The sequence below is a fragment of the Mesitornis unicolor genome, unplaced genomic scaffold (assembly GCF_000695765.1).
Source record: "Mesitornis unicolor isolate BGI_N332 unplaced genomic scaffold, ASM69576v1 scaffold17684, whole genome shotgun sequence".
Taxonomy (NCBI): Eukaryota; Metazoa; Chordata; class Aves; order Mesitornithiformes; family Mesitornithidae; genus Mesitornis; species Mesitornis unicolor.
In genome coordinates, this window is record NW_010179615.1 from 103,329 (window position 1) to 119,968 (window position 16,640).

At 39.2% G+C, this 16,640-nt stretch overlaps 1 protein-coding gene across 1 annotated transcript in view; it reads right to left on the reverse strand.

Moving 5' to 3' along the window:
• Positions 1–14,530, reverse strand: part of HSF2BP (heat shock transcription factor 2 binding protein) — a 31,876-nt gene extending 17,346 nt beyond the window's left edge. The window contains 4 exon segments of the mRNA XM_010182852.1: positions 778–916; positions 5,140–5,289; positions 9,277–9,380; positions 14,119–14,530. Coding sequence (XP_010181154.1) covers positions 778–916; positions 5,140–5,289; positions 9,277–9,380; positions 14,119–14,530 — 805 coding nt within the window.
• Positions 14,531–16,640: the final 2,110 nt, after the last annotated feature.

The window sequence follows — 16,640 nt, forward strand, 5'->3', positions numbered from 1 at the left end:
ATGCATTACATTGTTTTTTATTGCAATCTTTAATGTCACCACAACACCTAAATCACACAATCAAAAAATATGTTAATGCAAGGTTCACTTATTTGTATAAATACCCACTGTTTCATGTATCTTGCAACGTGTAATTAACTAGTGTCATTCTGACAGTCACACAGTTTCACAAATTGCAGATGACATAATAACCCCATTTCTCATAGCCTTCCAAGCCAAGGGCAGCCACACTAAGACACATCTGTCTTTCTACTTATTTACTCACCATAAAAAAAACATTTAGTAGAGAAGTCAGGTTTATTACCTTTTACTTCTATGGATTCACAACAGCAAAGTTAGGATTCATCTGGCAGTAACAAAATTCTTAAGCAGTTTCAAAATGCTGAGCACATACCTTAAGATGGAGCTGATCTACTCGCATCATCTGCAATTCACACATCTTGGAGATGTTAGCATTACTGGTGATTCAGCAAGTAAATTGCTTGACATTTAGTAAAATGACCCTTGTTTTACCCTAGATTGAATGGATGTGTTAGGGAATTTCAGAACTGAATGTGCTCTTACCCATCTAATCCTTAACTATGTCACAGGCAGTACAGTGCTTCACAGAAGCGCTGATGACAAAATCTGCTAGCAATGTAGAAGACTAAGAAGTCACCCAAGATATCAACATTGACTAAATACTTTGAAAAGCTGTATTTATTGAAGCACTTATAAGGCAATATAGAAATTCCCAGTACATGTACAATGCTATTCTGAGAGAGAACATTAACTTACTTGTTACAATCCCTGCCAAAGCTAATACAAACTGATTTTCATCAGAATCCAAATCCTGCTGTTTCATGTCTTCACTTAACGATTTCACAAAGCTCTCCATGGTCTGTGCAGCGATTGTGAAAAACTTCACTGCTTTACTCTGGAAGCATAGAGGAGAGAAAAAGATTATACATATGACAGCAACTATGATTATTAGATGTTATAGTAAAACTGGACAATCTGCAATATTACTAAAACATCCAGTAATTTCCCAACACAACAGAAAACAGCAGGTATGCACTAAGTGGCATGTTTGATCCCCTAATATTTTAAACCATTACCTCAGAGGAACATGAGAAATCACTCAATGCTACACTTATAAAAATATACCATTGCCTATTTACCTCCCAAGCCCACAATAATACACACGAAATAGCAGAATTAATGCTTGTTTTCAAAACTGAAGATATTACCTCTTTGCTTTGCAATAGCTGCATCAAGTGTTTCACATTTACCTGTGCTTCTACAGCTGCTTTTGTCAGAACCCTATCCAGCTGAAGACTGGAGAGCAGCCTGACTGAGTGACTCAACATGAATTTCCTAAGAAAACCAATGAAATACCCAGAAAAATCAGAATTGGATTGGATCCTAAGAGGATCCACAAATTGCTCAATACAGGATGCAGAACAACTGGCTAGGTGGAAGTTCTTTAGAAAAGAAAACAGAGGTCTCTCCTGGGTCAAAGGTCAAATTTAAGTCAACACCACCACATGAGAAAAATTATCATCATGCCAGAGCATCCAAACAGGATTACAGCTTGTAATCATGTTATGCAATCTTCTCCCCATACTTCTCCATTTGGGGGTATCCCAGCTGAAGAACCAGACATCTGGTACAAAGCTCAAGGCAGGTTAAAGAGCCTGGTCAGAGGTGCAGAGCCCACAAAGAAGGACAGAGAACTGTTTCTGTTTATTAGTAATTCCAACATGTAAAATATTTCTGGAACACTGTTTCACACAGAGGCTGCTGGTTTTCATAACAAAAATTGCTTAGTAGACAGACCATAATGCCAGGTTTCCCGGTGCGTTCAATAGTTTTGCCGGTCGTTTCATGAAGCAGCTGAAAGCTTTAGTTATTCCTGGCAGCAACCCAACGGGACAGTCCAAGGGAGTGCCATGAATTCCCATCCTCTCATGAAATGCCCGAACTTTTACTTACATTGCAAAGCGACTGAAATTTTAGTATTTTGTCAAAACTACTGTCTTCACAACACACACAGTCCTTCTGATAACACTTATTTTTTCCTCCACCGCTGCACATTCACCACATCAAAGATGCACAGCTCCTGTGGGGTGACTCCAGCAATGGGATGTAAAAAGCAGGGTCAGCCAATACTGAGTTTCTTCACAAATGATACTGTTGTCCCAGAATAACAGAAACAAAAAGACTGTGAGGAAAGAGAATGGGGGAAAACTGCATTTCTGCACATGCTGGATGTATTTTATATGCTTATATGGACAGCACACCTCAAAGATGGTTATTTTAACATGAGCAGTACTGTAGTTCAAGAAGCAAAGGGCGTGAGAGAAAGTGAAGAAAGGGAGCCTGCTATAGCACAGTGGTATAAGCTATTATAAAAATATGTATTCAGAGGGGAACATAATAGAGTACTAAGCAAACAAAGCAGTCAGTATGTTGCACAGAAAACAAGCAAAATCTTCTATTTGCCAGTCTCTTGAGGTGTGCTGATGTCCTCTCTGCTAAACCTTCTTTCCAAATAACCATTAATTAACGAGTGATGAGGTCTGAGGAGCTGCAGCAGAGACCAATCAGGTTTATAAATAGCAAACATTACGTATTCTGCACAGTCTCTCATTAGCTTGACAGTATTTTCACAGGACTGAAGAATGTCTCACCCACAGACATGGAGATAAGGACAGATCTGAGAGCAGTCATTAAGGTGCTTGAGCACAGATGGTGCAATGAACCCTTTGCTGTCCAAGCAACTCCAATGTGTAAATATCAGTTAATGGACAAAATTGCTGCCATAAAATACAAAGACATTTGTCACCATAGCAGCTAACTAAAGTAGCAGACCACCTTGTAGGGTCCAAAATTTCTCATGTTGAAGAAAGCCTTGATGTTCTTCTGAAATCAAACCTTCAGTTTGCTTTTCCGTGTGAGAGCCCTGTCATGAGGATATCTGGTTGAAGTTTTTTGAAAGACATCAGAAACAATCTCCTGGGAATTAATTTACTTCTTTTTTTTGGCACATACTCGTAGATATGCTTGAAAACTCTCATTCATGCTGTTTCTCTGGATGTCTCTAGAAACGTTATGCATGGGCAGAAACAGCAGGCATTTCTCCCTTGTTGACTTGAAAAATACTGGTGTCACATTTCAAATTTGCTGCTCCAGTTTTGATTTTCCCAAGCTGTATTGACACGAATGGTGTATTGGTCCCAAACATCATTTCAGTCAGTCTGCATTATAGAACTGTATGAAAGACCTACTTCTGTAACTGCCCAAAGACTGAAAAAAGCTTGAGCATTGTTCCCTAAGGCATGAAATGATGTTGAATTTACACCACCCTCCCCACATGCTTCAATATGAGCAACAGTTTCAAAGCATTCTTGATGTTCTTATACATTTCTATAAATCATAGCACCTTCTCAGGGCAGGGGAGAAGATGCTACAAGCTGCACAAATTGTCTGAAAATAATCCAAACCAAAAACTTTGCATGGCAAATCTTCATCATCTTTTAACAACTTGACTCACTGCCAGTTGTAATCTGTGGTTGATGTAATGCCATACAAACCGCTTATATTATTCCTAGTAGTCTTTATTGCAAACCCAGGCACGTTTCTTACTGCGTTATGTGTACCATCACAAGAAAATGATGCCCAAAAACATTGCTATGACCTTCACCAGAAGTATAGCAGTTCAGTGGGCTCTAATGACTGCTGGGAATGATTATAGTAGAAGTATTTTGCATTTCAGACAAACCTAGAAACAAAAGTATTGCATCTTCACAGTTGGACATTTTATCCTTACGTAAATCATCAGGTAATGGGTTTGCTTTTACTTAATTCTACTTAATTTTGATACTTAAGACTGCTTTCAACAAGGCTTCTACTAGTTTTACTCTCATATTGTAAAAATATGGTCATTTTCATCATTGCTAGTGTTTTCTTTGTAGGAAACATACCTTTTCAATACTGTTTAACAAGTCAATTAACAATGGCTAGTCACTAAATACTGTTGACTCCTACAGTTATAAACTGTTCTGAAAATATGGGACGTAGCTTTATACTGTTTTTCTTGCTGTGTAGGGGCTCTGTAGTACCCACCTCTCTGCCTTTTTTTTTTTAATAATTTTAACAGCTTTATACAGTGTTTTTGCAGACTTTTTCCTTAGTAACTGCTGCTGCTTGGATCTTGAATCATCAAAAGTTATTGCCAAAAGGTACCACTGTACAGCTTTCTAATATCAAATATAAAGTTATAATTGTATTTTGGTGCACCCGAACTGGAAAACCTCTTACAAAGATACTAGTTCACCACTTAGTATACTGAACTAATCCTATTCGCTCAGCTGTTCCTCATACTGCTGAAAAATCAAGCCAGAAGAAACTGTGGCATCGGTTAACTCAGATTAAATACAACAATTGCTTCTCATGTTGTCTGTGATAAGACTGAAAATCATATTTATATCAAGCCAGTTCCTCAGATCCCTCCTAATTCCATCAGCTGCACTTGGCAGTGAAACTGTGTTAGCTGTAATACTACTATTGTCTTTAACTGCTGTTGGTCTGTGATTTTTTTTAAATAAGCTACCTGTCCATGTTTAACAATGAAGATTTATTAAGATTCCCTAATCTCAAAGCATCAAGTCTCTCTAAATTTCCAAGATTCATGCAAGTATTAACCCACCATAAAGATTTAAAGAAGCTGAGAACTGATGGGTCTGTCTTTCTTCCATGGAAATAGCTCCTTCAAGCTCTCTATGGACATGGGAACTGCTGCGTATGTCAAATAATTATTTTCTTTTTTTTGTTAGCTTGTAAAGATATTAACATTGTGCTAGTTGTAACCTTGCTTCCAGTTTAACTGCGTGTGGTGGTAAACAGATAATCCATATTTGTTAACATAAAAATTAATTACTGCATTTATTCCCCGTCTGCTTTGTAACACTTCATAGTTCCAGCACCTTTTAAATGAGAATGGATGATTCCCACAGAATATACAATTCAGAAAACACTTTTGCAGTCATATTTGTTTCTGAAATACTTCCTTATATTAAAGTATGTTACAGAGCAAGGTCCTTATTTTAAAGGCCTAAACAGCACTACTACCGATAAGTATTCACCTGCCATACTTACTCCTCCTAGAATGGTTTTGACAGCTTCCTCATTGCTAGATACACCCCACAACAATGTACACACCGCTGCACCCATTTCTGTGCAATACTCTGCTTGCTGCAGGAGCTGCTGCTTGGCCTCATTCAGCTGCTGGCGGAGGTCTAGTTTCTCCTGAAACAGTGTAAGGAAATTTTGGTTGCACTTCATGTCAGCCAAATCACATTTCTAGGCTAAGCAACAGAACAAGAAACAACATCGTGGCCACACATGAAAGTGGGGGTGGGGTGTAGGGGTGGAAAACTTGCAGCAGTTGCAGACAGATACAGCTCAGGAGGGAAGGTATGTAAGTAGTAAGTACACTGTGGAGGCAGATAGTAACCAGAAGCCTGTCCACAAGGTCAGCCTAAATGACCCACTGAGACTGAGTGGCACCTAGAGAAGTCTGATAGGAGAGTCTACTCCTCCTAAGCAAATAGCGACACGTCTCATTGAGACAGAAGGGATTTCAGCATCAGAGGTCTGCCTTTCCAGACACCTTACCAAAGATAATAGAGACATAAGGAGGGAGGGTTGTTTTGAAAAACAAAACAGATTTCTGCTGTAGCCAACGTGGTAGAGCTGCTGGCTATCTAAGATAAATACCATTGTGTCATCCATCTTTTTTCAAGGGGCATACTCCCGACCAGCAGTGGCAAAGTAAGACAGAGTCCCTGGAAAAGCATACTTCAGCTTTGAAGTTCGGAGGGTCATTTGTACCAATAAAGCCCAGGCACCACTGTGCATCCATCACCTAAGTAAGCTGCTCAGTGGTCCTTGCCACAAGGCATAAAGAGAGAACAGAGCAATCCAACACAACCAGGACATGATTTCAATTTGGCAGTACTTTTTCCCAATCACATGGAAAGTTGGCCAGAAGAGTATCATGAGATTACATATGATTCTAGGTTTCACTGGCTTCCTACCAACTGCCACAGGGTTAGTGAAGCTGCTGCACTTCTCAGCTTAGAGCTAGTGCAGACAGTGAGATGAAGGCAGGCATACTGCAGTCTATGGTCCCTCAGGGTGGGTGGAGGCTCCCTGCTAACTCTCAGTGGGGTGGTAATAGAGAAAGACCAGTCAAGAAAAATGATGTTAACTCAAGTATTGAGAGAGAGAGAGAGAGAGAGGATCACAGATTACATGATGTCAAAGGTAAAGAAGGACCCTGCTCTGCCCATTTTCTGGGCATGGGATTTTCAGATTCACTGCAGAAAGCACCCTCCTCAGCCCAGCCTCCCCTGTATCAGGATGAAGTCTGGGGAAATGAGAAGGAATCTTTTCTATGTCAATTTTGAAAATGAGTAAACAGAACAAAACTTTCAAACATGTATTCCCATGAAGATTTTAAAATAAGGATCTTGTAATTTTTGGAGTTCACCTCAATGTTTTGTGTTGAGGGTTTGGAAAGAACAGAAACGTAAACTCATCTGAAAATTCATGTAACATGATATGAACCAGTACAAAACTGCTTGTACTCTGTCATCAGTTACCTACCTAGCCTCCTGTATCACACCTGACAGCCCTATTTGCACTGATTTATCATGCTGCTAATGGAACACACATGCCAGGATTTGTAAAGTTCAGATTAAATTTATCAAGCAGATTTCTATGCATATTTACTCTGGAGTTTCTTTCACCTCATGGTTTAACAAAAGCAAAAGACTGACACTGCTAATTCACTGCATAGAAGACACTGCATAGAAGTCCCAGGAAAAGTCTCTCATTTCTTAATACTTTGATCATTTTTAAGCAAGTTAGCCAAATTTTATCTTTTATGTAACTCACTTGCCATAGTCACCATGAGCATCAACAAAACATCCACAGGCATCTTCCTGTCTAAACCTTATATTGTCCATTTTTTTCCCCTGTGCTGTCCTTGTCTTCGGAAAAATGTATCTTCTAACACATTTTATTTGCATTTTGCATTTGGATTCTCATACAGAATAGTAAGGCATAAAACTCTGTAATATCAAAGCTAAATCTCCCAACAAGGATAAAAAGGCAGCACAAGAAATGCCAGAATTTTTAATAGATCAAAAAGCAACATCAGAACAAAAATCCAAAGCAAGGAAAACAAAACAGTACATTCAAGAGCAAGAAAAATAAACAGAGCCTGCAAAAGCAAATAACCTAGCTGGAAGCAACACTCTCGAGAGCTCAAAGCAATCACTGTGCTGTGCAACACCACCATCTTCAGGAAAGGGTCAAGGCACAAGAGTACAGCAGTGCTTAAGTACCTAACCATGAAAAGACAAAGACAACATTAGCCAAGAATAACGTGTGCACTTCAAGAATTGCTCAGGTTCAGAAAGTATGGCAATTCCCTAATCATCAACACAGCACTGCACAGAAATTTTGCAACGCAAAATGTTGATTTATGATCCCCTAACATCTATTCTGTTATGTTGCCTATAACACAACAGCAATCAAATAAAAAACAGCATGCAAAGTGATTAACAAGAGCAAAAATCACATATATACATACAGCATCTTCTTTTACCACGAAGAGCTAAACGATTTCACAGTGTACATATGCACAGTCCACTCAGCCAAATACACCTTTGTGGCATGTAACATGAACGATTTAGACAATCAGTGTATACTGCACAACAGCAAAGAAATGAAGAGAAGAGCTTTGATCAGGAACACCAAGACAACCACTACTCTTAATAAATTATCCATGCTTTAGCTAAAACTTTCATCCAAAAAAAGTCTCAAACCTAAACTACCTGCCATTTATGTTGTAATATTAACATGATTAAAGAGTGGGGCCCACTTCTTTAATATCTAAAGCAGCAACATTAAATCTTAGAGATTTCATCCTCGATGCGTATATGACTAAAGATCTGGGTGCACAGAAAAGCTAACCGAGTACCTATTGCTGAACGGCAATAACTATCCCAGAAAATACTTATTTTGTTAAGTATGGAATATCCAGATAGACAACTATTCCATCATCATTTACATTCATACCAAACTTCATTCCATAATGACTTGTCCACACAGATGTGCCCTAAAACTGCATGTCTGAACTCTTCATTTATTTCTTTTCAGACATGAAATAATTTCTGTGGATTCATCTGTCTCTGTGTAACCCCAAGGCTGGCAGATGCTAACTCTGAACTCCAACAAAGCTTCTGCTGACTACTGAAGATAGCCATCAGCTCCCAGGAAGTGAACTTTTGCAGCAGATAATGACAACCGAGTCTCACACCTCTCAAAAATTAAGCTGCTAGCCTGTGTGATCCTATTTGAACCCAAACGGCTTCTCAGAAGACCCACAGTCTGAAAAGTCACCGTCTTTGCTATTCCTTCATTGTTAAGAATCTCCCTTCTCATAATCACTAAATACAATATTGACATAGCAAAAGGAGCCCTGTAATTGTTCTTTGACTCACAGCTGTACGTGGCAATTGGATCAATAGATGCACTGAGAAAGACTATTAAAACTAAACAAAGGCACACAGCTTATAGCAAGCCAAGAGAAGCCAGTTTAATTTTGTACATTACGTAGCTTACATTATTTTCTATTGTCCTCTTTGAAAACACATTACAGTTACATTAAATTCAAAAGAACTGACTTTGCAAAGCACCTTTTGATGCCAGCTTCACCACAGTCTTCTCAAACACGCAATGTTACGTTGTTGTTAACATGTTCAACGTGTTAATATAAACAAAATGCTAATGGTTGATTTTTAACTTTACATAGACAAAAACAAACCTTGTCAAGAAGCCCATAATGCAACCCCATACAACCACATCTCACACTGTATGGAAGTTTTATGGAAGTTAAGAGAGATCTATCCAGTTACACAAGAGTTATGTACATAAGACTGACTGTCAGTTGTACCTCTATTTATACACAATGAATATGTTTTGGTAATGTATGGTATTATATTTTGTCTAGTTATAACACTGACCCTTTTGCTCTAGAAATATCAAGGAATAAAAATACATCAGTTAGGAACTTATAGGTAAGTAATTAACTTATCACCTGATTATATGAATAGAAATCCTAGACTGTTTTTGAGGCTGAGGATGTATTTTATTATATATCATTACTGCTTTTGTTATTAAAACTCAAGCATACAGATACCAATATTCTGACAGCAAATGTACCTTCTTCTCTCTCATGCAATCTGCCTGGGCTGTTTCCAGACGGGCTCTGAAGTGTTCACAATCCATTTTCAGCTGCTCTACTTCCTCCTCCTTTTTCTCCATTTCTGCAATAGGATAAATTAGATAAACAAAATAATAAGTTATGGCCAACGGGCTTGAACTAAAGAAAAAATCCACGAAGTGCAACATTAATGAGGTGCTTTAACTATTTACTTGTGTTAGATCACCTCCTCGTGGCTAAATGAGCATACAGCAAATTGTCACATTTCGACAGTTCTTATAAAAAACTAAACAAACAGGATGTTTCTGATTTGTAACAGGTAAAGACTGAAAGAACCACATCTGGCTGTTAAATACTGTGGGCCAATAAGATATGATTCTGGAACTAAGCTCCAGCTCCCCAGGGATTTTAAAATATTTAGTCAAATTTTCTATTTTTTTGTTGTTGGGTTTTTTTTTATGGTTTTCATGTCTTGTATCTTTGAAATTCGGTAAGTATAGTGAAATGTTAAGAAAAATAATTCACAGATCAATCAGAAGTGTTTCAAGATACATTGTACAAATTATTTGAAAAATAAGAATGAAATATTTTAAATTCAGGTTTATAAAGTATTATAAAACACGATAAACTATTTAAACGTTATGTCATTGACAAACACATTTTACAATTTCCTTAAAAAATGAACCTCTGATGTTATCAGAAATACATTTCAGTTTAGATGCTTTATTTTAGTAAATGTAAATCAAGTTAAAAGTATTACATTTCAAGATCATTATGTCTGTTTTAAAAAATTCTCTTTGAAAGATATATTTTAAAGTTGTTGCATATTGTATTCCACTTTAAAAACCACAGTTCTGGGTGTTTAGTATTTATACTGAAAAAAGGAAACACATTTTAAGTCATTCCGAAAAGTAAGGTCAAAACAGTATCTACTGTAATGTCGGTTAGCTTAAAAGAACTAAGTTACACACCACTTCAAGTGCCACATCCTTGATCATTAACCTATGGTCTATGGTTTTACACACTTCATACACTTCCCTTTACATGTGTTCAATATTTTTGAATGTATTTACCAAAGACCATATAAAATTAAATCATAAAAAGACTACATCACCAAAAAAAAAGCCTTTATTATCAAAGAGCTTGGATTCTGGCATTTTATTTAGTAATTTTTAGTCCTAATTGACAAAATGCTATCATCTCAAATACATACATATTGCTTTGAGTATCATATTGTTTTGCAGGTATCAAAGAAGATACTCTAGCGACAAGCATCTTTTCTAAAGAGGTGGGACATATTTCCGCTTAGCCCATGTGTGATTTAAGCCATCATCACTAAGACTTGTTAACAGAAACCAAAGAAGCAAGGCAAGAGTCCACTCCTAGGAAACATACACGTGCCAGGGCATGCTCTCTGAGCATTCAGTTCTTTCCAACCTGCAGTCCAAGGGAAAAGAATGAAGCAGGGAATGGATTGAGTTTTTGAGGAATAACTCTGGTCAGTGGTAGGAAACCTACCTTCCTTCCTTCCATCCAGTTATGAAAATTCAGTCCCATGCACCTATCACTATGTGGGTATTAGTCTTAAGTACTCGACAGAAAGACGTCTTGGGCCAGAGTAAGGCACGCTCTGCTTATCAAGGGCAGACCAAGAACCCGTTGATCCTTGACAGGCAAGTACATCCAGCAGAACCCAACTCCCAGTGAAAACCTCTCTTTGCAGCAAGGAAACAAGCTCTCCTGAAATGAGAGGAATAATTTCCAGCCTTTGAGAGGATGGATCTACCCTGAATCTGGTATCAGCGCAACCACCAGACACACATGAAGATGCTACATCCTTCACTGAGGCAGACTTCAAAGGTCCTGGAACCAAAATGGAGCTAGAAGGGGAATAGCATTTACTGAATGTAAATACAATGCTACCTGTATCCTTTGAAATCCTCCACATAAAATATGCATATGCCAACCTCCTTTAAGGTATCACAATGTTTTATGTCAAGGGAAACTAGGCCTAGGTCCATTCTAGAGGGAAAAAGGGGGTAATATTGGAAGCTGATGGAAAGATCTACTTCTAGCCATGTCTCATTCCTGGAAACTCCCCCTGCTGCATCCAGTCAGCTCTCCCAGCTGTGCACACCTTTGCTCTGAAGAGAATCCAAGGCTGCATACATCAGTCCTAACATTTGATGGCCTCCTGACACACAGCAGCAGACATTTTGGTGACACTGAACACTGCAGCTGTGCTGCTGACTCTTGCCCACCATGGTCCTGAGCAGATCACAGGGAAGCCCAACAGGTTCTCCCACTGGCTCCAAGTCCCAGCTTCCTGATACGAAAGATCCTTCCCCTTTGACACTAAAATCTCAAGGCTCAGACTGTCCACCAAATGAAGAAGCAGCTTTTGCTATAAACTTGGATGAGCAAGAAATATGAAATGCCATCCTTATTCAAAGAGGAAATACATAACTTTACCCCTTCAGTGGTGAACTGGACTCTGGGAAGAAGTGACATTTGCTCCTGAGAGAGACAGCAGACTCAACAAGGCAATAAGCACAACTAAAGAAAGAGACCTACATTTCAGGCCTTTAAGGTCCACTCATTCTAATCCATACTGCAGGTCCCACCAGGAGATTTTTGAGACTGGAGATATAATCTCAAAGCTCTGAGTACAATTATGATGAATGCTAGCAAACAATGGAATTCCAATTCTACTGATCCAAATGCTAGATTAATGGTAAAAGCAATTATTAACATTTTCCCCAGTGGATTGAGTTCCACTAAACGTACACATAATAACATAGAAAAATTGTTGGAGTTATTTTTTAAGATGCCTGGAACCAAACACTCTTCCTGAGGAAGGCAGTAAGAGCAAAATGGACCTTTCTTTCTGAAATAAACAATTATCCTGGCAAAAGCCTTACTGAAGACCCTGACACCAGCCCAAAAAGTAGGTGTTGGTTTTACTGACTGCTGCCAGCTCAGATCTCAGATACCACCTATGGTATCCTATTGACCTACACATACAAGTGAAACAGGCAAAGATCTCAAGGTTTCTTGAAAGTATTCGAGACTCCATCAGTCTCACAACTGAATGGGCCAGAGGAGTTGAAAGTCTCTGACTACAATCTGCACTTCTTGAGGAGCATGAGAACCTGTTAACCACTTCATGCTTACTTTGAATACTGCAACAGCTGATGAAAGTTGAGATAAATGTACCCATTAGGCTTCTGTAAGAACAACATGAAAAAACATCTCTAGTACCTACCAGGTCTCCTGTAAGCTCCATATGCCAACACCAAAATACTGCACTTAGTAAACAGCACCAGAACTCCCCATCCTGAGACCGAAGACTGCTTGTGTCTCTGTGATGTCCAACCTTTTGTGAACCATATACTCTAAAGCCTCCTTTCAGCCTGCCTTATTGCATGCTGCAGAGTTAGTAGCAAAAATCACCACTTGACTTGTCCAGCTGTAGGGACAAACAATGGCAAGAACCTGAAAAAATATGCAAACAACCTCATTAACTGCAAGGGAAATCTTCACTGAGGGGATATACTCAAAAGAGTTCAAAGGCTAACTCAGCTTCAGGTACTCCTCCAAAGGACACAGAAGATGCTAGTCAGCCGGCAGGATATTTGAAGGAAATCCTTAAAATCCCCATGTTGATGCCACAAACCTGCTGCTGGAAGGCCCTGACAGTGTCTCCTTGATGCCTGGCACAAGGAGTGCAAGAAGGATCGGTGAGAGAAATCTTGAGATTGAGCACTGATAACTGTTGTAAAACAAGAATCTGACTAGTTGAGGATCTTGAACAATGAATGCAACTGGAAACAACCTCTGATGGCTTGCAATAGCATAAAGAGAACATTTCCAGATCCTGCATCACTACTTGTGACACAGATGACATCTCAACTGGAAACAGGAGAGGTGGTACACTCTTCTCATCTCTGTTAGGACTTGATGGCATGGAAGAATCTTTCCAAAGAGCGCATCGTTGAGGCAGCTGGAAGCTCTGCCCCAGTATCTTACTTGGTATTGGAGATAGGCCTTGAAACTCTATCTTACTCTTTTTCAGCTGATTGTTGCAAATTAATTTGCAATTAATCATTTGATATTCTAGAAGAATTACACTCTCTGCAATCTGTCTCAGTGCATGTCCTGTGTCTTTTCAGGCAAAACCAGTTCCTAGGAGAACAGGTGAACTGTACTGCTACATGTATGTGATCCAGAGACTCAGTTTCGGTCCTGATGGGATGCTAGGAGTGCTGCAATTGTTGGAAAAATAATGCATAGGGAATCATAACACTGAAAACCTAGATTTTGGGGATAGCAGTAAAAAGACCTTTATAAGACAGAGTCTTCAACTTTTTTTTTAAATTACAAATATTTATGGCAATAAAAACATAAAAGCCAAAAAAACCAAAACCAGGCTAAATACAATTATATTATCTCTTCCTTTAAATTTAGCTTTTTATCTCCAGCTATTTAACCATGCTTTTTTGCTGTGCATCTAAACTGACATTTTGAAAAACAGAATGCTTTCCCCTTTTTTCAAAGAGGAATCACCTTTTCCTGATACAGCTTCCCTTATTGTTTGAACTAAGCAAGTTTTTATCCACAGTAAAATATTTTTAAAGATTATTTTGACATGTCTAATTATTTCTAATGCAGTTTGTAATTTTCTTCATTGCAAACACATTAATTTACTGAAACAGTCACTGAACATCATAGTTTAATTGGGAATACCTCCATGAACTCTACAACTATTTGTAGGGACATGACAGTTTGTTCCAAGTAGTTTTGGCAGAGACTGTAACAGCTTCTAACATGGAACTACTCACTTGATTCAATAGCATCCAGTTTCTGGAACGTCCCCAGGATATCCCCATTTAGTATTTTGGGTAAGAAATCCCTCAATTGCATAACTTCAGTTGTCAGCCTTTCCAAATCCCTCCTTCTAACTTTAACAAAATCCTCTTTGGTCTCAGCCTTCTGAAATAAAACAGAAACAAAACCGCAAAACGCAAACCAACAGCCAACCAAAGACACTGTTACAATCTTGCAGTGCTTTTCTGCTTGAACCTTTTCTCTCTGACAAAAATATTCTTCTGTATTACATAATTTCTGAAATTCATAACCTTTTAAGAGGGAACTATCCAGTAGTAACTAAACCCAGAAGTCTCTGAAATGGACCCTTTGACTGTAATCTAATTTTTGCCACTCTGGCCTAAAGCAAATCATATTACTCTGCATACGCTTCTTCAGCTAAAATGTGTGAAACGTACCTCAAATGCTGTAAAAATTCATATTCACATTTTAAAATGTGAGCAACTATGCATAAGACAAACTATTGTTTTGAAACTGTTGTAAAGGATACAACTCAGTTTTTAATTAACTTGAATATTTGCATGATACATAGTCATCTTGCTAAACTAGAACAGCTCTTTTAGAAGAAACTGTATTTCTTCAAAGTAATTCATCTTTTGTGAGGAGCAAAAAATCTTTGCAACAATTTGCAACTCAATCCCACATAAAAGTAATCCCAAATTGAGATAAAAGGTGTTTACTAGTTTCCTCTTCTGCCAAGCTACTGCTATAAAGTAACTTTAATCCCACAGTCAAGAGAGAATGTGCATTAATTTCAAAACTACAGAGAAATTTCTGTATCAAAAACTCTTAAACTCCAACTTCTGATGTATGGACATGTGCACTCCACTGTGTCTTAAAAAGGCTACCATATAAACACAGACATAAGAAAGGTTTAACATCCTTTGCCTAGACCTTTGATCATCTAATATGCCTTCACAAAGCAAAATTATAACATATGCTGCTCTTCTCCACTGCATTGCGAATGGTGCAGAAAAAGTGAGATTCTTTATGCATCTTATTCCAAAGGGAAGAGGGCACTACAGAACAATGCCACAAGCTATCTCCTACAAGTACAAAACATGCCAACCCCACAGTTTTCTCAAGTCCCTCTGCAGAGGACAAATGGAGGTCATTATCACTGGACAGCCAATGCTACCCTGGCATTGCTATCCTTGCCAACCATTTCCTACAATTCTCTCTTTCTACTTCCCTACTTCCTCAAGTTAAATATTTCCTTTCAGTTTTACTTCCAACTCTTTCTTTCTTTCCTAGCTGTCTTTCAAACCCAGAGAGCTGTAGGGACAGAAGCAGCCAGTTCCAGCTTTCCTGGTTCAGAGGCATCAGAGCTGCAATAAAGGTATGGAAGATTTTACTTTTATACTCACTTTTAACTTGTATTGTATGCTCTAAACTGCATTATTTTTAGGAAGTGCTTATGGCAAAGTCAGTACGGCCAAGTACTATCATGTTACATGATTCAGGAAAAATGCAACTCGTTAAGGTCTCAAGAAAGTACGGAATAAACACATGGCAACAGGACCCTAGAGAAGAATACCATTTGCCTGTCAGCAAACAGGAAGGATAGACAATTTAGCATTGCTCAAAACAGCGGAGCACAATTTGGTACAAGGATAAAAATAGCTCTATTCACTAGCAGAAGCTAAATTAAAATAAAATACACTATTGAAGTACTGTAGTGTACAGTACTGGGACTGAGATACTAAATATATGATAAGGAAAAAAATTCTAATTTATTGTTACCACTGTAAACACAGATCTTTGAAACGCTGTAGTTCCAATAGGCCACTTTTATTTTCTCAGCTTAAGCAGCTACTCAGTATCTCCTACCACTAAAGTGTCAGCACTTTAAAAGCAAATATAGACAATGAAAAACAGCGGTTTTCTGCCCAGCCCCTTACAGTAATGGCAGGTGACCGGATGTAGGAAATGCAACTTCAGTCCTCACATGCCTCTTGCACAACAATCAAGTTACTTAGCCATGTACCTTAGCTCACGACCTGCACAATCTGAATCCCCCTTCCCTGCCTGGCAGGGGGCTGAACTGGGCAGAGATCCCAGCCGGTAACAACCACCCCACAACATCCCCTTCTCCACCCTCTGCCAGCCCAGGCCATCTGAGGCGCCTCTGCGCAGTCCCTGCCACGCTCCCACCTTACTGGGTAGGGGTATCCCTCATCCTCACCGACTGGTGAATTACCAACCAAAGCTACAGGCAGGAACCCACCCAGGCCACCCCACACAGTGAGCCCCAAAGCCTAAACTCCTGCACTCCCCACCCGCCAGCAGAGCTCTGCAGCGCAAGCTCCGCCACTGTCCCCTCAGGAACCCACGAGGCTCAGCAAACAACCCCGACCACCACACAGGCCCTTCCTCCCCGTCCTCGTCTGGGGACCCAACCCTCGCGGCTGAGTTTCCCCTTGAATCCCGACTCCTGGATGGGCAGAGGCGGCGCCGGGCCGGGCCGAGCCGAGCC